At 37.5% G+C, this 23,710-nt stretch overlaps 3 protein-coding genes across 3 annotated transcripts; 2 read left to right on the top strand and 1 right to left on the bottom strand.

Annotated features, from left to right (window-relative positions):
• Nucleotides 1-242: 242 nt before the first annotated feature.
• On the top strand, nucleotides 243-818 carry LOC141434455 (tetratricopeptide repeat protein 21B-like; the record flags this gene model as incomplete). The annotated part of the gene is given in 2 exon segments (XM_074096875.1): nucleotides 243-471; nucleotides 713-818. Coding segments are annotated over 2 exon segments (300 nt in total).
• An 11-nt stretch (nucleotides 819-829) lies between these two features.
• On the top strand, nucleotides 830-1,930 carry LOC141434454 (tetratricopeptide repeat protein 21B-like; the record flags this gene model as incomplete). The annotated part of the gene is made up of 2 exons (XM_074096874.1): nucleotides 830-1,010; nucleotides 1,638-1,930. Coding segments are annotated over 2 exons (420 nt in total), but the record flags the coding sequence as incomplete, so codon positions are not given.
• Nucleotides 1,931-2,448: 518 nt separating this feature from the next.
• On the bottom strand, nucleotides 2,449-20,820 carry LOC141433905 (V-type proton ATPase 116 kDa subunit a1-like). Its single transcript, XM_074096027.1, has 14 exons — nucleotides 20,656-20,820; nucleotides 12,613-12,789; nucleotides 10,798-10,958; nucleotides 8,378-8,558; nucleotides 7,955-8,131; nucleotides 7,479-7,691; nucleotides 6,983-7,133; nucleotides 6,168-6,541; nucleotides 5,864-5,973; nucleotides 5,483-5,610; nucleotides 4,644-4,876; nucleotides 3,949-4,174; nucleotides 2,982-3,153; nucleotides 2,449-2,651 (listed from the first exon to the last, which is right to left on the bottom strand). The coding sequence occupies exons 1-14, from the start codon at nucleotides 20,770-20,772 to the stop codon at nucleotides 2,558-2,560; spliced, it is 2,514 nt and encodes an 837-aa protein (XP_073952128.1). The 5' UTR covers nucleotides 20,773-20,820; the 3' UTR covers nucleotides 2,449-2,557.
• Between the last annotated feature and the right edge of the window lie 2,890 nt (nucleotides 20,821-23,710).

Below are 23,710 nucleotides of genomic sequence, written 5' to 3'. Positions count from 1 at the left end.
GAGTGCAGCACTTAGCAAAAACCGTAAACAGTTTTCTATAGGTAATAATGGTACTAATACTCTTTGCTCATGATCCGTCATATGGCGACAAATATAAAGTGAACTGACGTTGTCATCGCGATTTGTGTTAGTGTCGCCCCCGCGCAGACCTTTGCGTAATATTCCCTATTCATATCTGTGTTATCGGGAGCTTTTATCCTGTGTGGTAAAGCTGTGACCTGACTGTTTTGCTAACAGCCCTCACCACGCAAATAATCGTTTTTTCAGTGACACGAAAATGCTAGCGCTCAAAACGGCTGAAAAACTGCTAGCAGAAGTAGCGCCGGCGGAACGAAAGGCATTGCAAGCGCTTATACAGCTAGCGACCAAGCAGAAGAGCCAAGCTGAACGCGTCCTACAAGATTTGCTGCCCATAGTAACTGATGAGAGTCACCAGGACGACCCATATCTGATTCTGGCCATTGCGAACGCGTAAGATATCACTTCACTCCATACCACTAGCTGTATACCGCCGACATGTGCAGTCGAAGAAACGTACCAAGGTGGAACAAGGTGGTGGTGTCATGTTGACATCCTATACGTTTGCCAAAGTAATCGGCGAAATTGATTACCAAATGGTTCCACCCTGGTACGTGATTCAGTTTCCTTGACTGGATACTAAACTTACAGATCAATATTGTACCGTATTCACTGTGTCTTACGGTTGTTATAGTTACAACATTGTAAAGCAGCCGACGCGTGCGAAAAACATATTGAAGAGGACCATTTCGTCAGTGACATGGACGCCCGAAAAAGCTGCTGGTTGGAAAGGTATATAATATCTAAATTAATTACTGTGGTCAGAACTTTTCTAGTTACTTATTATATTACAACGTCGTTAATACTTTATAGGTGCTGGTTGGAAGTGGCGGATGGCCAAGTTAGTTCGGGAAGACTGGATGTAGCTAAAGAACTGTTGACGAAAATCCTCAACCACAACCAGTCTTGCGCGGCTGCTTACCAGTATTTAGGTAATTTTCAGAATCTGACGATGCTTTTCTCGAAAGTAATAAGAAAAATGCCAGCATTTCTTTTTTTCTTTGTTCAAATTTATCTTTATTATTTGACATAAGAAAAATACTACGACATTGACGTTTTAAACTGTCAATAGACAGAGATATTCGACATGCACTATGAATGACGTCACAGCTCGACATTTGACAGAAATTTGATTTTTCTAGAAAGAGAGGGAGGGAATCCAATCGTTCGTATCCTTATTTTTCAACCGTGCCCTTATTGTAAGTTTTCGGTTACAAAATACATCTCGATCGCGTTCGCGTTAAAATCTCAATTTGTATGGAAACACGAATATCGCAAACGTTCCGCTAGAGGCGCTGTTCGTGTTTCCATATAAATTGAGACTTTAACGCGAACGCGATCGAGACGTATTTTGTAACCGAAAACTTACACTGAGGGTACTGATATTGATGAATTTTACGTCATTCGTTCGGTATCACTAAGTAATTTAAGATAAAAATTTTGTTCCATGCATATTCCCTATTATGCTATCTGGGCACCACCCGGGACAACTGGTTAATTTTTAGTAGAAATAGCCTTAACCAACCGTTTAGTGATAACGCGTGTAACGTTATTTACAGGTTATCTGGCAGAAAAAGAGCAGAATTACAAAAGCGCTGCTCAGAATTACGACAACGCCTGGTCTTTCGGTGGCAAAACCGACCTGGCCGTTGGTTATAAGCTCGCTCACGCTTACCTCAAGCTCAAAAAGTACCCTGAATGCATCGTGGTATGTCGACACATCCTCAAGGCACATCCAGACTATCCTAAGATCAAAAAGGAGATATTGGAAAAGGCTAAAACTAACTTGAGAACATAGCAATACTAGAATAAGTGAACTGTAACGTAATATCGAATAAACAGTAGTTTTCAAGGCTTTGTTTCATTCAACAGTGGAAATTAGTAAGAATGCAATTGATTTTTTACAAGCTTTTATTTAGTTTCACCTGTCCCGTTGTCTGTCTGTCTGTAATCGAATCTTGCAAGTTGATCCTTAAAAAGGCAGAGGTGGTTTAGCTACCACATGCATTGACTTGGAAATTCAACCTTAGAGTATTAGTTATAAGTTACAATATCCATTGTGATTATTGAAAATACTACTAGCTTTAAAAATATCCTTTGTCAGGTATGTAATCGATAGCTGCTTTTGATTCTGTGGTAGTATGCTCCAATAAATGGCTAACTTCCAGTAGTTGGATTGACTTGATATTTGGTATACTTATGTAAATTGCGTGAGAATACATTAATGTGGTAGTGACATCCTGGTAGTCCGGCCAGCTGACTGTACAGCAAAAAAAAACTATTATTAAAAATGAAATTTTTACCAAAAACTTATTCTTCATAAACTTATAGTTTTGAATTTTGAATTTGAATTTGAATAAAAGACAATAATTCGAAACATGCATAAATATATAATCAAACTGCTTTGTGACATTTACTACACAAAATTAAGTCAAAAATACTGGTGTGACTACGCTAAAGTATAAAACTACTGGTCGGTTTATTCGTCATCGTCGTTCTCGAGGATGGTTTTGAAGCAGAACGGCTGGAAGATGTAGCCCAGACCCGAATAGAACTTGCTCATGAACTCCACCCTGTAAAACACAGTTCGAGTTAAACTCCAGCGCCACCCACAAATAACATTAAGTCATAACATAGAAAAAGCCAAAAAGGTCCCAAATGGAGTAAAAAGTTTAAATATTAAAGTGTGTGTATCAAAGGGTTAATTAATTGGGTAGGTATATTTTTGGTTAATACAAAACTATTTAGTCCGTCAGTGACATTATAATCAAACAAAAAATGACAAAGATAAAGCTCGTCAAAGTTCGGAAGTGGTTATACATCACTCCTTAAAAAAGTGAAGGTAGGCGTGACGTCATACGGAAGAGGAATCTATATAGGCTATAAAGATAACGTGAACTCACCAGTGCAAACGCAGGGTGTGAAGGAAAGCGGACAGCCCCTCCATCATGACCAGGATGGCGAGTGTGAACAGCGACCAGAACCAGAATATGACGTAAAGCTTGATCGCGCCCACGTAGCTGTGGTCCTTCAGACCCATCTGTAGCACCATGTTCCACAACACTTCTGACAGTTCTGTAACAGAATATTTTATAAACTGGGATCAATATCTGACACACTTTTTGCATAAATATCTGATACGACTCTATTTCTAGGGCCGGTGTCATGACGATGTTTTTGTACGCTCCACTGTGGGAGATATTATTATTATTTTTAATGCACTGAACAAAAAGGGTATTGGAAAAGATCAGGAAGAGTAAAAGAAATAAATAATATTTATAATGTAATGTTGTTTTGAGATAGGAATGTATATAAATTAAGCTTTGAAATTATACAAGGTGGATTTTTTTAAGGTCACTTGTAAGGAAAAAAAGTCTAAATGTTGAAGATACGCTTATTTCCTGAAAGGAAACATTTTATAATTTAAAAAAAAAAAAAAAAACATTCTAAACATTTACTAACAAAGCTTAGATACATATTAATGAAAATTAATAATAAAAATAAATATTGAATGATAATTAATGAAATATTAATTGGTCAGAAAATTAAATTGGTTTTTAATGTCTTATAAAAATATTGCATGCCTAATGTAGGTAGAACAAAAGCTCATCCTGACTCGCGAAGAACTGTATAATTTGTATCACTATGTTCTGGCAATAAATGACTTTGAACTTCTAACTTTGCCTTATCAGTCACATGGGAATTTCGAAAATTTCTTCCTTAGTGCATCTTTAAGATACTCGAGATACATGTATGCCAACTTTCAAGTCTCTAGCACCAGTAGCTGTGCCTTGTCTGTCAGTCAGCACGGTACTGTTTTATAGGTATTGATTAAAAGTAAGCTATCCAGCTCCACATTCATGTTCTTACCTGCGTGAGCGAGTGACAGCGCCCACAGTCGAAGATAAGAAGCAGTGTGGGAGATGGTACTGAGTACGTATTCGATGGTGTGGATGCCCTGGTGGATCATGATCTCGCTGAAAGGTTCTTCCTCGTGATCGTGGGCCGCAGCTTTGGCGGGTTTAGATGCCTCCTCGATGTCGGTTTGTTCTTGCATTTCGATGCCGGCGTTTACGCTGCCGTTTGAGTTTTCGGGCTAGAACAGAAGTTAGCAGATAAAATATAGTTTTACATAAAATTTGGTACAAATTACCCTCAGCAGATGGGCCACACCGACAAAAATACGAATAAAACGATAGTGCTCATAATAATGATGAAAGATTAATAGAGAGGCAGTATTTTTTGTGTTTTAGAATTTCAAGACAACCGCTTCACATTCGCTGCCGGACGTCAGGCTTAAGACTTCTATAGGTGCCGCAAACGCACATGTACGAGTTCAATTGACTGCTTATCGTGAAAACGGGACTGGGTGAAAATGACAAAAACGTATAGGTATATGCGTTGATGGCAGTCAATGCGTTAAATAAGCAGCGGATACTTATCACACGCAGGTTCGCATGTAATTTAACAACAAGAAATCCCTATCCTATGCATTAATTTACGATGAATCAGCGTTTTTTGAACACCGTTGTTCGATCTTTAAACAGGAGTTTTCCCAAACATACCTTAGCATCATGCTTCTTCTTCTTTTTGCTGGCGCTCAACAAGTACAAAGGTTTCCCGAGCAGCATGACAGGGATGCAGCACAGCGCGACCAGCACGAATATGCGCTGCAGTTTGCCCTGCCCCTCGAACATGTACTCGTGGCATCCCTCCTGGGGCTCCGTCGAAGAAAACAGCATCATGTTGATGAAGAGGATGAGGACTGAAGGCGCGCATCCCTGTCTGTAGGCTTCGTCTGTCGGCGAAAGTAATTGGCAATATTGGAAGCAGGTTTAATATAACAAACACGTTGTTATTACTCTCCTTGACTAGTTGATACTCATGGGCAGTATTGATCATTTTCCATCAGATGACCCGCTTGCTCGTTTTCCTCCCTCTCATAATAAAAAAACATAACCTTTACCCGCGCCTTCGGTAGCGTAAAGGATTTCGGTAGTTGTTAATATTACTTAATTCCGTACGGTATTTCTTAATTGGAATCGTGGTCCCCATTTACGTTGTATGAAGGACACCCGTGCAAAATTACATATCTAGACTTAGCTGTCGAGATTTTAGGATTTTACTTACATGTTTAAATCTTGTTTTCTCGTGTTTAATATTGCATATCTCTTTAATTATAATTTAATAGCAAAGATAACCGATCGAATACAAAATAACAAATTCCTATTCTTTAAATCTGTCTTCGCGAAACAATGTCAAGAACTGCTCAAAAGATAAGACCTCACTCCAAAAAGGCATTATTTGCGGAGACGACTTTTGAACACCGATTTATTATAAAAGCTAGATATTATCGACCGCAGATAATGATGACCAAAAATAAGGAGTATTCTTATAATCTTACCCTCAGACAGAGTGCTGTAGGCGATCCATTTGTAGAACATCATGAACACCATGTAGGCGAACAATAGAACCAAGAAAATAATCTGAGGCAGGAACTCCAGGAAGATAGAGTAGCGGCGCTTGAAGAAGCTGACAAAAAAATGATAACCGTTAAATAAGTATGACTAACAATAAGTTATTCATTTCATAGAAAACTATACTTGAAACTTTTGTTATTTAGCGGCAAGGTCATTGTTGGACACGCGTTTATTGTTAGATTCTTATACTGCGTAAAAGGGTTGCATCTGTTTGATTATACTCTAAATAAGTACCTATCTATTATTAATGCATTAAATGAATGTAGAGTCCCTAATGAGGGATAATAGGTCGACATCAAACTTACTTGTAGTTGACGACGCTCATGCAGACTCCAAAAATCATGTGGACGACACCGAAAATGATGGACAGTTTCATTTTGTAAGAGTTCAGAAAGATGATCTTGTTGTCAGCAGTCTGGATGAAAAAAAAAACGCATTGATTAAATTACTCTTTTGAGAGAACTACATTATATTTAGAACATTTACTAAGAATGACAGCTCGGTGAGACTGCTGCTTGAATGCGTTTTCCTTTTGTTTTATTATTCAAAATGGTTGCATCTTCTAAGTTTTAATAATTTGTTTATTGTGAAATAATCATGGCTATTTACCTGCCAAATAGGATCAATACCGATGAAGTACGGCTCGTCGATATAAGCAACTTTAGGATCGAGCTGCAGCGCCGCATTGTGTTCCATGGTCTCGTCGTCATACGGGACACGCCATGATGTCCCGAATATGTTCATAGACTTTGAAAATATATCGTTATAAACCAATCCAGTGTACATAGAGAAGCAACCCATGAACAATATGATGTAGCGGCCAGCGAAGAAAATGTTCCAGATTTCATTCTTCGATTTTATTGCTCCAAGGGAAACTTCCTTGATGACCATCCAGAAGCCGAATAAGAACATTATGAAACCGTGGCCGAGATCGCCGAACATCACCGCGAATAAGAAGGGGAAAGTGATGATCGTGTAAAGGGCTGGAAACAAAAAAAAACATGTTTTTCATATGTTTTACATTAAGCATTTATTTTTTTGTTTTAATTTACAGCAGTGGACTTTGTTTAAAATTTACCCTGAAAATTGTAGTAAGTTGTTTAAGTTACCACTTATAATCAAATGGAAGTGTTACCTTTCCGTCGCTTTTTAAGATACAACCTTTTGAAAGTGTTTGGTTTTCGTACAAAAACCGTAGATATCAAAACCTATGAGGTACTCTCACTACATAGAATTATACAATTTGGCAAGAAGCAAAGCCTCACAACACATTTAAATGTAAAAGGATATCCGCAAAAAAATACTTAATTTTTCTCAGAAATAAATGCCACCTAAGAACATATTTAATTATCCTGAGCACACGAGTCTCACTCGCACATGGTCGGTTTTTTTAAAGATTTCAATATTAAATTGACCACACTTACCAGGGTTGCATTCTCTGTAGGAGGCGACACCGTACGAGTCAATAAGAGTCTGGAAGCCGCGAGTGAAGCGGTTGGTTCTGTTGAAAGTTGGGGGCTCCTCGTCTGTCTCGATGCAGTTTAGGAACGAAGGGATAGAGCTTCCGCATGCATTCTGAGGGTAGAAAAATCCACGTAAAGCTACCAATTAAGTGAGACATTCCACTGTCGTATTACTTTTGCTATGCTTAATGAAGAATATATTTTCACTCAAATATTTTTTTGTATATTGATGACGTCAGCAGTCATACATATAACAGTCACAAAAATCAATCATTCTCATCAAACGTCAATTACGCATTCACGCAATAGTGATGGACAGCACAGGTGTGATTAAATCCTGGGTGGGTAAAAATTAAGCAAGTTCAAAACTCTATTTTTTAATTCGTGAATCTAAACAGTCTACTGCCATCTCATGGCGTAGAAATAACATAAGGGATAAAACTTTATTTAAACTCACAGATCCGTCAGCCAAAGCCTTCTGCACGTTGGGCAAGTCTGCGGTAGGGACCCAGCACTCGCCGATGAGGCACTTTTTGGTGACGTCCATGTTAAAAAGATTCAGCGTGTGGTAGATGGCCTTCATTTTGCGGACCATGATGGACCAGCTGGCCAGTTCTTTGGCCACGCTGGCGAGCACGCGCTGCCGGTGGTCGCGGGTTTGGTTCAGGACCTGAAAAAGGTGAATGGTTTTATCAAGTGGTGCTATCTTTAGTCCATTGGTCTAATCTAGGCCCCTGTAAAGCATTGTCACATTTGGCAATGAGATATACACGCAATCAAAGTTTCATAATATTATATTCAACATTCCTTTGACAGACGTTGTTGGATATTAGGGTAAAGGCCCTTGTCCCATGAGGCATTGTTTTTAAACCTTCCATTGATTCACAATACCACGGTCTGGCGGAACGATAAGTAAGGAGCGTTAAAACTTACCATGTTAAGATCCTCAAGCCGAGTTCGTACACCTTTAACCATGTCTTGCCTCTCAACGTTGGATGGCGGGCAAGGGTACAGTGACGCGTGGAAACCGGTGCACACTTTCTTGATGCGAGACTTGAGCTGCTCGCCCTGGAAGAAGGCTACGAACACCGTCTTGTATATTTCGTTACCCTGTAGAGTAGAAAAAAAAGAAATCAGTATACAATCAAATCAGTAATTAACATGACCGAAATACGCCACAGTATTATATTTTGAACGCAAAAATCGTCGCATCAGGTACCAGGCAACCAGGTCATGAGGCTAATCAGTTACTTAGTGTTAGGATCCTCAAGAGGCTTATCTCGCTCCACGCGGTGTAGGAGATTTGAAACAGCGTTACCAGGCAACCAGAAGTCATGAGGCTACTCAGTTACTCACAGTGTTAGGATCCTCAAGAGGCTTATCCAGCTCTGCGCGTCGCAGGAACACGTTGCCACGCGATATGCGCCACAACATGCGTTCGAAGGCCGGTACACGTTCGCGGTTGACCACGCCGGCGACGAAGCCGAGACGGCCGCGGGCCGCTGCCTGTGTGCCCGCCTCGTCTGATATCAGCGACCTGGGGTGCGACTTTGAATAAGTACCTAACAGTGTAAGGGTGTTTAAAATTGTTTAACGATTTCCTATAAACATTGGCGGGGGCACCCCCAGATAGTAATTACCTAATTAATTAGGCCCCCTATAGAAAAAATACCTCAAAAATCAAAATCAAAAAAATCAAAATCATTTATTCAGTAAATAGGCCGCAATGGGCACTTTTACACGTCATTTTTTAAAACTACCAGCGCTTTCGGAAAGACCATCATTGCCAAGAAGAATGCGCCGCAAGAAACTTGGCAGAAAGTCATTTTTTCAACATAAAATAATTACAAATAAAATACTTAAAAACTACAGTATACAATGAAATAAAAGAAAATACAAAATAATAATAATAATAATACAGGGATGTATGGGGTCCCTTAGTTACAAAACTAAACTCTAACTATAATCTACGTTCAGTGGAAGTGTAGACTGCTTCCACCGTCATAAATTAAAAAAAAAAAATATAATAATAATAATTTAATTCTGAAATTTACATTTCAGGTCAAGTAACCATTAAACTTTTGGATTCCGAAGGCAAGCTCACGTCTGCAGCCCCCAAAGTTAGCTCACACGAACTCATGTCATGCTCTGAAAGCAGAGCGGTACCGAGTGCATGGTATTGCTTCCGTTCCCATAAGCTCTATGGGATCGTCTTGGGAGCTTCGACGTCGCGGGCCTGTGACTAGAAATTAAACTAAAAATATACACGTTTAAAATCCATAAGCTTAACAATATACAGCCTTAAATATAGCAAGGGGATGTATAAAGTCCCTGAGTTAATAATAAAATTACTATATAGCAAGGGGATGTAGAAAGTCCCTGAGTTAACAATAAATAAAATTCCTAATCTAAATAATTCAGAGATGTATATAGTCTCTGAATGTCAAAGTAAACTAATTTAATTAACCAAATTATACAATCTTCAGAGGTGTAAAAAGCCTCCAATGTCAAAAACTTAAAATAATTATTAAAATAAAGAAGTGGAGATGTATAAGGTCTCCAAATGTCAAACCAATAAATATTTTTAAATTAAATTCTGCAACGTGGACAACGGCAACAGAACCAGAAACTAGACACGAAATGCGCCGGGACACTGCCAAGTCACACTTCACAACACTTATTTATACACTGACATAAACACACACACATACACAAACACGAATACATCACATCACACATCAACATCCTAATTTTCATCGGCTTTTAGTTTAGGCCATGTCGCATCATCACATAAGTACTCCTCAACTTTATAGTAAGCTTTCTTCAGAAGTGCACTCTTTATGTATTCTTTAAAAGAGTTGTGTGGCAATTTCCATGCCTACCTACTACTACCTACTATCCATGTATACCTACTATGGAACTTCAGAAAATTAACATTCTGGTTTTACACTGTAACTATACTTGGTTTGGATAGGTACCTAACTCCTATTTAACTAAATGTAAACAAATAAAATCCCAAATAGAGACGGCATCACATTTAACCGTCAGTTAACACTAATCAATGGATGGTGAAACAGCCCCTTAAACATTGAAATTCCCCCATTAAACTATCTAAACATTTACATTTCTGTATTGAAATACACTAAGGGGCTGTTTCACCATCCATTGATTAGTGTTAACTGGTGGTTAGGTGCGATGCCGTCTCTATTTGTTTTGTTCGGATAGACGGAGACGGCATCACATTTAACCGTCGGTTAACGCTAATCATTGGATGGTGAAACAGCCCCTAAGTCTAGTTTGCATTACAACGATAGATACTTAAGTAAAACGTTTTAAATCCTTGAATGTACGAAATCTGGCAGCTAAAGTTTGTTTACATTTAGTTAAATACCTATCCAAACCAAATATAGAGCACATTGAAAAAACCAGAAAAGACCTCTTTTCTACAAAATAAACAGGTACCTCAGAATTTAAATTGGGCTTTTGTTTACTTACAGCTTATTTTAATAAATAAGGTCTACCTGTGTGATTAATTAAGCTTTTCTACAATCAAAGGCCGATTAGAACGAACTGCATCTAACTATGTTTTTTTTCTGTATTGTTTTCTATATGGTTGATGATCCATTGTACGTTAAACTAGTTTGCTAAGGTCGTTCAGAATTCGAAAAAAAGATCTGTTTCCTTTTTCATTTGAATCTTCAGGAAAACGTACAAAACCGACGAGTCCCACACGACATTAACATACTGGTTGTACTGTATTGTTCTGTATATCTCACTTAGTCAGAGAATCCATGCCAATCTCCTCCTGCGCGAGGAAGAAGGCTTCCGTCTTCTCTAAGACGTGACGGAGCTCCGTCAGCTCCAGGTAGTTCTGTTTCAGGTTCACGGCGTTGTGGGACAGCTCCAGAATTTCGTTCTCTGTCTTCTCCAAATGTGCCTGTGAAAAAAATATATTTAAAGCTCAGTTTAGCAATAGCTTACGGTACTCGGTTGACCACTTCTAAATAGTTCGCTTTTTGCATTTCCACCAAAAATGTACGAGGATGAGTTGCGAGGAAAGTGTTTTTCATGAACCAATAGAAACGCTTTATTCACCTATCCTCGCACAGCACATCTCTGGTGGAAACAGCTGAGCGGAGCGAGGCGAGGTAAATGAAGCGTTTCTATTGGTTAACGAAAAAAACACTTTCCTCGCAACAAAATATGATATTATTCTCGCACATCTCTGGTGGAAACAGAGCCTTACGGCCCCCAATGTAATGCAACTTGCACGGTTTTTCATGCTGATCTAAACTAGGCTTAAGAATCAAAATGTAATCCCTCTTGCCCCTCTTGGTATGGTATGAATACAAAAACAATGACAGTATAAAGTTTTTTATACCAGTATTTGTATGTGTATCGGTAACTATGTGCAATGCATTGTAATTGTTGCAGTCCAAAAAGCAAACTGAATACAATGCAATTTACACAACGAATGTCTCTCTATCGCACATTGAAAACCGGATATCAGATCGCCACGCTTCCCGAACAGAATGGTCAAGGAGTCATCACATTTTTATACAGAACTAAATTCGAAATGATGTTTCACGAAAATATTGAACGTTTGTACACCCATTTATGTTTATATATTATCTATCACCTAATTTGATTTATTGATGTAAATTTCCTTTTCTTCTTGACGGACTGTTGCTGCTAGCCTCAGACGGCTGTTACCACAGATATATATTACACTAGATAACGCAAACACCTCAATCTGTATGAAAACCAACCGTGTCACTTTTTTATAACTACTGTGACGTCTCAAGAGACATTCTCCGATGTCCGCGCAAAATCGATTCAAATGCGCCGCCCGCCCGCGCCGTGGGGCTCGAGTCCGTCACTAGTCATGATTAGTCAGTTAGCGGTCAGTCTTTGTATGGGGCCAACCTCGACGTTTGGTCGGGGTTCGGACGCACGAAGTAATGCATTTGTGTAATCTATATCTGTGGCTGTTACAGCTTACCGGAGAGAGGGCGGCAGCCAGATATGGGCCGCTCGGCAAGTAAATTCCCTCATAAATTTTTTTTACCAATGAGGGTTTCTTTAAAGACGAAATATCGCTAAGGTGGCGTTAATATAGAGAGGTTCGTTTGATATTACAGTCTCTTTTGTGATTTGCTTATTTAGTTATTTAACCAATCACAACGTGACGCATATTTTAAAGTCGTTAAACAGACCTTACCGTCTGTCACAGAAACCATCATTTGTCGTTTTGTCTGAAACGAAGGATCAAAATCTTTATTATATGGGCCTCTTCATCAAGTTTTTTTTTATTCGACTGGATGGCAAACGAGCAAGTGGGTCTCCTGATGGTAAGAGATCACCAACACCCATAAAGATCTGCAACACCAGAGGTATCGCAGATGCGTTACCAACCTAGAGGCCTAAGATTGGATACCTCAAGTGCCAGTAACTTCACCGGCTGTCTTACTCTCCACGCCGAAACACAACAGTGCAAGCACTGCTGCTTCACGGCAGGATTAGCGAGCAAGATGGTGGTAGCAATCCGGGCGGACCTTGCACAAGGTCCTACCACCTGCAAAGCAAGTTACCTCAAGGTCGATGATTTCCCGAGGGTTGGGAGCCCTCGGCGCCTCTTTCACATCAGGCACGTGCACTCCATCCTTGTGCACTTCGGACTCGATGTAGCGAAGCTTGCGCTCCATCTCGTCGCAGCGACGGACCTCATTTACGAATTTACGCTGGAACGCGTTTACGTCTGGGTTAAGCTGGAAAAAGAAAGAAAAATTAATAGAATGTAACCCTGGGCCGAATTTAGGGTTGACTACCCTTGGTGGTGTTTCTTAATACATCAAGGGCCTGTTTCACCACTTGTCGACTAACTTTAAGTGTCAGATAAAAGTAATGCCGTCTTTGTTTATTCGGACAAACAAACAGAGCCGGCATCACTAATATCCATCACTTAAAGTTAGTCGACAAGTGGTGAAACAGGCCCTAAATGGCGAAATTTAAGAGGCCTAACACACATTAGTACCTTAGATTAGCTCTAGGTAGGTAGGTATTGTACAATTTAAACTAAATGATGTAGGTAGTGTGGATAAACACATATTAAAATTAATTAATACTTCCTATTTGAACTTTGCTTTTAATTTATGAATGCAACGTTATATGCAATTTAAGCCACCTCTTTTAAAGTAGAACGACATCATTTACATAAACGTTATATATTACATACATAATTTAACATTAATTTCACTGTCGTTGGATCTTTACTTTCGTATTTTACGATTTGAATCAAAGGGTTTATGTAGTGCATTGGCTATTGGCGATTGGCTATAGGCGACATAGAGGTGATTTTTGCCATTTTGGCTCCGGAACCCTGAAAAGAACCCGTCAGCGGGACGGCAGGATACAAAATTCGAATTTTGCAATTCGTAGTACCTATAGTGCCTGGCTGCAGCAATGTAAGACACATCGTTCTGGCAACCCTAAGAATTAGTCCTTCAAGCAGCAAATAATAAAAATTCACATTCGCACGAATACGTGACAATACATAATTGAAAATGCTACTAGGAACTTGAATCATTCCTCATCATTGTCCGTGATGATGATAATAATATAGGTAATTAAGAATCATTTGAAGGTTTCGAATTTAATGAGGCAGATTTTTACTTTGGCTCATATCATTTAGACATTTTATTCAATGTACGAATGTTTGCGCGCACGAGTGTTCCCCCTGTTACTTATGACAGTTTTTTATCTGTGAAATGATTTGCCAATTTTAATTTTTCATGCTGGCACGTTTCGATGGTCACTATGATTATAAAAACAAAAAATTGTAGGTAATAAGTTTTAGATTACTCCCGCTAGGGTGAGCTTTTATGGAAGCAAAGGCGCAGTGGAGGGAGACACTAAAACAGCCATCAGCAGGTAGGGTAAAACGTGAATTTCAACGAATACTATTATTATGATTATTAAACGATATATACGATTATTAAACGACTAAAAAGCCATGTAAAACATTTCTAGTACCTACAGGTTCTTAGTGCTTCATTATGTAGGTATCGATCAATATGATATCGATAAAATAGCCTTGAACATGTCGAAACCGACATGTTGATATACACTTTATCTTACAGATAAAACGAGCAGATGCTCCTCTTCTAGTAAGAAAATATTTAACTACGATTAAAATCGTGAAAAATTAGAGCTACATAAAATACAACAATTTTACCTTTAAAAGATTTCCTTTTACCCTTTTTGTTTCATCTACGAAGTCAAAAGATTTCTTAGTTAAATGGGTACCTTGATCTGTCTATATCAATAAAACCCTTACCTTAACTTTCAATCGAAAAAAATGACATTAATTGATAGAAAATTACCGAGGTACCTATTTATATACGCGTAGTAACATAGGTAGGCACATTTTTGTGTTTTCATAGCTGTTAGGTAGTGGAAGTTATAAAACCAGTTCGGCGCTGAAATAATTCCATACCTAATAAATAAACATCAAACTATTAATACAATTTAATATGAAACTATTTTAGTCAGACTTATTTTTAACTCTTTTGCTGAACCTTACTTGATACGAGTCACATTTATCACTATTGTAAAACTAGTTTATCCAAGATAAAGAAGTAATGTCAAAACTATTGGCAATACATTTCAAATTCTCGTTCAGGGCCATATAATGTCCAAGGGTCAGACAGTCCAGGTGTCAATGTTCATTGTTAAAAAGTTCGAATGATGAAATGTCCTACTGTCGGAAAGTCCTAGCGTCAAAAAGTCCATGGTCAAAAAGTTCGAAAGATGATATGTCCTACTGTCGGAAAGTCCTAGCGTCAAAAAGTCCATGGTCAAAAAGTTCGAAAGATAAAATTTAATGTTCTAGTGTCTGAACTCTGAAAGTTCTAGAGCGTCAAAAAGTCCATGGACAATATTTTTAAATGATTAAAAGATTTAAAAGTGTTGAGTGACGGAACGCCTAAATGCCATAATGTCTTACTTATTGTACAACAATATGATTATCTATCACAACTATTCAAATGATAAAAATAATTTTAAAAAAGTAATGGTAAATTGCTCATCTGCATATTGCCCAGTCTAACATTTAATACCCTGAGGCCCAATCTCGGATAGATCGAGGATACATCTACAGCGGGTGTCTCAAAACTTAAAGTAAATATTTCACTTAAAAAAGCTCTCTGTATACCTACTGGTTTAGAATGTTTTTTTTATATATCTAAACTAGGTTAGAAGTTATTTTATTTAATAATATTGGGAAAAAAATCTAATATGGGTAATTAAATAAATAAATACAATTACTTATTTAAATAAATAAATGTACACCAAATAAGTAATTTGTGCAATTTGGACATTACTTATGAATGACATTGAGATATTGTTACATTAGCCTTTTCAACAATTGAATATTATTACACTAGGACTATCCGATATTAAAGCATTATGTAACATTTTTTTTGGACGTTGTGATATACAGACAATCCGACCAGGGGGCATTATAACCTTCGAACTTTTTGACAATGGACATTGTGACACCTGAACTCTCTGATCCTTGAACATATATCGTCAGTACTTTAAAAAAAACTCGTACCTTCCTCAAAAAAGATAATTTATCTGAGTGAACTTTACGAACATAATGTCACGGTTCAATTTTGTTGACATATTGACTTTAGATACGAGTTTTGTTGACATATTGAGTTTTTCAAAGTGGTGACGATATGCCCCTGATTCGTTTAATTTAATTAAAGAAACATTTTTCTGCCTATTTTAAACTTATCGGCCAGCTTCCCGGTCCGAGATGATTTGACCCCAAATTACCAATAAGTGTGTCTATTAGCGTAACAACGCACGTCTATTGAATAGTCGTCAGTCAAATTCGAACATACTGGCTGTATGTATGAGAGGTCAAGTTGTAACGAAAAAGAAAAAGACTCAATTATTCGACAGCTATCTGAGGTTATCGCTAAGATTGTCTTTTTATGAATTAATATTGGCAATAAAGATTAAAAAAGTTCTAAAATTCATCATTGCATTTTAATAGGTACTGTTTCACATATTTCTTAATAGATTAGATAAATCTAATGATACACAAAGTTGACTATCTTATTCAGATTTGAAATAAATAATCGCTCCCTATTTCAGAGTCATAATAGTTAATGAAAAATGAGTTAACCAATGCTTTAAGCATATCAAACAATAGATACGTATTGTTAATTATTACATAATTTAAATCGAGCAAATTTACGTGACTCACGTACGTACCTATACAATGTAAATATTTCACTTTTTCTTCCCCGTCGTTAACAAAGTTAAGACGTTGAACGAATACAAAAAGTGCCAACGGTAGTTAATAAAGACAATAATTATAAAACGCACATTAGACGTTAATCGTTACCTTTAAAGTGTCGTAATTGGAATAGAACAAGGTATGCAAAAAGGCGTTCTGGCATTACGACATATCCCACCCGTCTGGTATACTTATATTAGAAGCTCGCCAAGAGCATATAACCGGTCTGTACAGGGTTAAGCTTCCAAAAATCGCTGTCTAAAAACCTTAGAACATTGCGAGCCATGAAAACTTAGAACCCGTTCCAGAAGATTGGCGAAACGTGAGTACAGAAAAATAACACACAATCATTGTTGAATGAAATCGCCATGTTTGTGAATGAGCTTCAAAAAAACGGAAGCGTGCGTTTGAGCGACTTAGAAATGTTTATGATTTTGCTAGACTGAACTAATGTACCTTCCTACCTAAGTTTTACAGAATCATATGCCCCATTATTTTTACACCCACTAAAAACCTATTGTTATAGCCAGCCATTGTGAGCTTAGGGCTCATGAAACTAAAATGAACAGCTGTGCGTACATGCAGTTTATTTTCTTCAAACAATCGTACTTTGTTATGTAAACTCGTATATTTATATAGGTTACGTAATATATTTATGTACCTACGTACAGTCGCCATCAGATATATGGTAGCGGCCAAGGTACTCAAATATTTCGGAGCAGCATTAAATTTCAATATATTAGTTACGATAGATAAGGTCTATAATATCGGACCATATAATTCGCCATAAATTTGGGAGCAGCGACTTTTCAATTAATTCGTGACATACAATAAGATAAATATATCGTAACAAACAGATCGTCAATGGTATCGAAGCAGTCAGGGTGGTCATAAAGATCGGAACATTTATGGAAAAATATACTGTAAATCTGTGTCATAGTACCTACACATTTGAATTCGTTACTATCTACTTGAGTTCTATTGACTTAAGTTGTCAATGTCAAGGATGATTTTGACGACTATTATGGGTGAGCAAGTGAGTTTCTTAGACACATGAGATAATTTCAAGCAGCATTCAACTGTATCAATTGATAGTATTCATATTAATATAAAAACTTAATATAAATAAAATAATGATTTAGTAGAAAATACTTTTATTTTAAGAATCAAACACAAACACTATTTACTTATACCATTAAAATAACCTTTTAATACGTGTTTCACTACCCGTAAACTAAATAAAACTACTTTTCTTCAGCCTGTAAAAACGTTAGTACTTCGTGTAACTTCCCTCGGCGTTTAATACAGCTTGCAATCGTCTTCGCATTGAGCCGACCAGATTTTCACACACGTTTCGCCCTCTAAAAGACTCCCAAACGTTGAGAGCGTGGCGTCTTAAAGCATCTTTGGTGCGACACTGGTTTCCGTCCCACTCTTGCACCATTTTACCCCATAGATTTTCTATGGGGTTGAGATCGGGGCTCTTTGCAGGCATTTTTATGCGAGTCAGCTCATCTCTGTGATCATTAATCCATCCCTGAACCAAGCGAGCATTATGCACCGAGCTGTTGTCTTGCATGAATGTTATATGCTCATTGGGGTAAAATACTTGGGCAGTAGGCAAAAACGACTCCTCAAGTATTTCTTTGTAATCCACCGCATTCATACGACCTGTAATTTCTACCAGCTCCCCTGGGCCGTCTTTACACATCCAGCCCCAAAATCCAATTGTAATACGCCCACTCTGGCGATTAGGCACTACATTTTGCTCCAGATAACGCGTATTGTCTGGTCTCCATAAACTCATTCTGCCATTATCTGCTGAACAGAACACCTTTTCGTCCATAAAAATTACTTTATTAAAATTTTGATTCAAATACCTAGCTGCAAATTGCAACCTATCCTCTTTGTGTCTATCAGTTAGTGCCGGTTTCCTTGCTGGCACTCTATTTTGTAAACCACCCTCTTTTAGACGCCGTCGTATGGTACTGCTCGATACTTGGTATTGATTTGCAAACTGGGTGGTATTTATGAATCTTTCTTCACGAGCTTGATTTATAATATTCATGTCCTGACGCCGTGTCGTAGAACGCGGACGTCCAAAAGATACGTGATTCGACAAAGCTCCTTCTTGCTGCCATCTTTCCAGCCATCGATACACGGTGTTTCTCTGAAATAAAATTTTAATTTATTAAATCATTATCGTAATAACCTTTGCATTTAAATCATGTAAGTATGTATAGTGTAGTAAACAATACTTACTGAAACTCCGACTTCATTAGCTACGTCTGTTATAGGCAGACCATCATTCCGCAATTGTATAATTTTCTTTTTTATTTCAGTATCTACGCGATAGGGTATCATGGTCTTGGGCAAAATTGTTTAAGATTAAAATAACAATTTTTGCAGTCTACTTTCGATAAAATAGTACGAGGATAACAATTGCAGGAAATTGTCAACGTCAAGAATATAGAAAACCAAGAAAACTGAAGAAATCAAATATCGAACGCAGTTTGAAGTAGGACTACACGCGTTAAAAGAGTTCGCACGTGAAAGATAATTACCAAGTAGGTTCTAGTACTTGATCAACAATTCAAACGTGATAGATATAAGATACCTATACTAATCATTTTAAGTATCTACCAACAACAATTAAGTTTGCATTTGTAATATTTTTTCTTTGTAATTTAATCAGTTGTATTTTTCTTTTGTTGTACAATAAAGTGTTTTACTACTACTACTATTACTACCTAGATACCTAACTACTAAAAAAACTTTAACTTCTCTGGGTTGAATAAAATAGCTAGTATAATAGCTGCCAGTATAATAATAATAATGTTATTTACATCCAAAGAAATCAAAAAAGAGAAACACAATTCACGTATTTACTTGCATCAGATTTGAACCCATTTTAATAGTCAAGGGACTATCAATTACGCCATAAAGTATCTGACATAATTTGACGAAATTAAGCTACTCATTCTACGCCCGCCAATTTTGACATTGCGTCGAAACAACGTTTTTAAGGCATTTAGTTTTGTTAAAAAAAAATTGTCTAATTCGAAAAAGACGGAAATATATTTGTCACGATGACAAATCCACACACACTCTTTTCGATGAATGCCACAACAAACCATTTCGTTCTAAATTTAAATTAATGATAACATATAGTATCAATGCCTGTCTGAAACCTTATTTTCATGAGTCCAATCTTAACTATTTTAAATTGTATTACACAAACTTAAGGTACATTTTCCATAAATGATCCGATCTTTATGACCACCCTGACTGCTCAGATACCATTGACGATCTGTTTGTTACGATATATTTATCTTATTGTATGTCACGAATTAATTGAAAAGTCGCTGCTCCCAAATTTATGGCGAATTATATGGTCCGATATTATAGACCTTATCTATCGTAACTAATATATTGAAATTGAATGCTGCTCCGAAATATTTGAGTACCTTGGCCGCTACCATATATCTGATGGCGACTGTACCTATTCACTCATTGATGAAAAGTGCCTACGTCAGCTTTGCGTTTAAACTAACAGAAGGTTATGTTTCAATCTGTCAACTACTAGTTCTGAGAATTATTGTATTTATAAACTATAAGCAGTATACACCACATGGTACATATGGCAGCATCGCCTCGTGATTTTTTAAGCATAACAACAGAGATGATAACCATTAAATATCTACTGCCGATTGCTCGCAATTATAAAATTGATAAATCCCGATGTACTTGCTTTTTCTTCTTCAATGGGACACAAAAATGTTGAACATATTTGTGAGCCAAATCGTACACCAGCACAGTCATATATGAATGAGGAGTTCTCAGGTAGTCGGAACATGTACAAGGCGACCTCGGCAAACCCTTGAGTGATCATGATCAGGATAATGATCAACCTATGCTCGTAAAACACGGAGACTTTGATAGTAAATGTCGCCTGTAGTCTTATGCGGAACATCACTTCAGACTCTAGAAGTCTTTAGGAAAAAAATCAGGAAAACCAGTTAATCTAGAGCACAACTAGAGCCCTTCTTCTTAGTAATGGTGGCTAGTCTGCCTCGATTCATAAGCAAAAGACAATAACGTCAATGGCAAAAACTCTGAGATATTCAGCCCCAGCTCTTCTTTACATGAACTTGGCGCTCTCCTTGAGTTGGCATTCGAATCGAAGCATAAGGTTTGCCTGTCTTATTTCGAAGCCGAAGTAGCACACTGATGTAAGGGAAATAACAGCAAAATATTATTTTACATTCTTCTAACCGTAATCTTTCGATGAATGTAGTTAGTCCTTAATACTAGGTGTACTTACATCTCTAAACTGCACGGTGCCGGCTTCTCCCAGCTCTGAGACCGAGGTGTATGCCGCCTCAGGTTGTATGAAGAGCTGGCAGAGAGCCATCTCCTCGCTTCGGAACATAGCCCCCATGGTGGTAGCTTATGTTCCTTCTTCTGCAATAAACAAAGACATTTAATATTATTATTACGATAAAACACGGAGTTCATATACTAACGCTTTTAACTAGATATCTAACTAAGATATTCATTGTCACGTTCAAGAATATTATTAATGAACGAATGTTCCGTGGTAACCGTGGAATATCAAACTGAGATTATCAATTTATTATTTAGGAACTAACCTGTCACACTGTATTGTACCTACCTACTGACTTTAATCCCTTTTAAGTCCCTTGGTATAATTATTAAGGGGTAAACCTAGAGAAGTGAGATGCTCTGACTGATTCCGTTCTAATATTCTTATACTGAACGGAATTAGACAGATTTATTCAGCTCAGATGGTGTTCTGGGGTAAAAAAAACTCGATCCATTGACTAAGTGGGATAAAGTTATCGCAAAAGTAAACATAGGCATGGTTGTTTAAAGATGCGTCACCTGCTACTAGTAAGTAGGTAGATGTTTTTGCTCAGTTTAATATAAGTTAGCTTTATTTTTTGCTCGGGGCGTTTAATATTATTTGTCCATATTCATGGTAATGTAGGTATTTTAAGTCTTCTTCGTAATATTAAACGGAAGTCAATTGGTTTTTCTATCTGTTTTCCAGGTATGGTATATCATTTTAGAAACATCATAATGATATTGATATATAGGTACCTATGTGTAATGCAACAAATGGACAAAGTTTTAAACCATAACATGGTGGTGTAAGTAAGTAAGTAAGTAAATAAGTTTTGAGTATATGTATCTGAAAACGTTTGAATCATTTCTTACTTAATCCCATCAAACACCGTTCGCCGTTCACCATGGTGTGACCTCACAATTCGACACCGCACAACCAGCACAGATGTCAGTATGTTTGTCAATGTACGTAATTAAAATGGCAATTTGTGTTCGTGGCCATATCCGACCGGAACGGGGCCAAACTTAAATTATATCATGTGCTAATGTATGATGGAAGGTTGACTTTCATTGGCTGAGTGCTGAGTGGACACTTGTGGCTGTCGATTGCTTGTTATCATTGAGTGCTTGCTACACATTTATATTGAACTGCAGTTTATTTTTCTTTGAGAATCTAGGTGATGGCAATAAGTGTGAGATTAGTTATCGCATATTGTATCGCGTATCGTGCATAAATAGATTTCGTTTTGGAGTGGAAGTTAATAACTACTAGGTACGAGTATGTGGTGCCTTACGTATAGGTTTTATTAAAACTATATTTTGCTTATTTCGCCATTAAAACATGAAAATTTAGTAGTTACAATTGCGAATATTCAGCATTCAGCTAATTTTTGCCGACCGATGTTTGTATTATGATCCTCCATAGCTGGGCTCGGCTGTTATACGATATCTAGAACATAAATAGTCTTAGAAATCTGTCCAATTGAGCCAAGTAATTTGATTTAGATAATGACCATTACAGGAGCTAGTTTTTATCGAATTAAAGCAGTTAGTGGAGATTGTGGGCACCGACCGTGTCCAATATTCGACACGAGAAGTCGTGCGTGGCGTAGGAAAAAATCGTACGCCGCGAAATGCTTCGAAAACAAGCCGCCATCGTAAAACAACAAAACCATGAAACTAAAGGCGGCGGTTGTTATGAAAATTGGCATCATAGATTACGTTGACGTTCTCATTCAGTGAAGCAGGAATTAAATTCGCGGTCGGCCACAAGGCCAACGGTTTTGTCGACCAGAGTTGTTCGGCCGTTACAGTTTTTACTCACTATCTCGAATTAACCTGAACGGTTTATAGATTGGAACAATAGGACGACGAACATTGAAAAAAAAAACGATCCATTTCCGAGGGCTTAACTGAATGATGAATCAATTAAGATGCGTGCGGGAAAAGACTCGGAAAGTCTAGTGGAAGCGAAGGCCGAGAGACTGGATATTACGAAGTCGTAAATCATGTGTATGGATGTCGCGTACGACATTATTTTGAGGACACACCGAGCCTGATACGACGATTTAACAGACTAGTTTGTAGACATGGATTAGTTAGTTCAATGATTTACCAGTTGCATTGCAATAAAACATGTTGCGGTGTCCATAAAATTATTTTATGTTCCCGCCCGCGCTAACGCATTGCCAACCGACTAGCTATGTCAATCGTTCTGCGCACATCAAACAAAACCAAAATTACTTATGTACTTAGGTTTGAACAATGCTTTGCAAATCATGAACACAAGATTTTTTATTTCAATATGATAAATTGATCTTGGGACAAATTAGGTACACCAATTGACCCTCAATTGACCTATGGCACGATTATACACATATAATATTATTAATTATTATTATAAGGGTTTCTTGTAGGACTATACGGTACTCTATAAAGCATAAAGGGTTCAAATAAATGTCGTTTTTTTAAGACCACGCGTAAATTTTTAACGATTCTGTTTTTTAACTTTCCTTGATTCCTGTTATTTTAGTTTTATGCTCCACAAAATAGCATCAGTAGAATGTGTCATCAAGAAGAATAAACACTTTGTTGATCTACCAGCAGGTACGTCGCTCTGAAGGCAATCTCAGTTCCAAGGCTCCGGTTAGGCGTTAAAATACAATAGACTAGCACTAATTACGTTAACCATGATACTAACTGTCAATACGTAAGTAGTTATCATAATAATAAGCAAGGAGTACCTCTGAGAAGTGTTTTTGTGTTAACAATAGGGCAAATCTGCTGCTTGTCTCTCTCTCGTTGTGCATTAGTAACACTGTCACATACCTCATTATCATAATTGGTGTAAAACCTATTACCACTTGTGACTTCATAATAACTACCTGCTTAATAAAAACTAGTGGCGTCAAAAAATACCGCCCGCTAAAGTAAGCGACACATTTTTTATTTGCACCGGCGCTGGTGCTTATTCAAAACAGATTTACTTTAAATATACTATTTACTTATGC

The sequence above is a fragment of the Choristoneura fumiferana genome, chromosome 13 (assembly GCF_025370935.1).
Source record: "Choristoneura fumiferana chromosome 13, NRCan_CFum_1, whole genome shotgun sequence".
NCBI classification, from domain to species: Eukaryota; Metazoa; Arthropoda; class Insecta; order Lepidoptera; family Tortricidae; genus Choristoneura; species Choristoneura fumiferana.
This window is presented reverse-complemented; position numbering and strand designations above follow the sequence as displayed.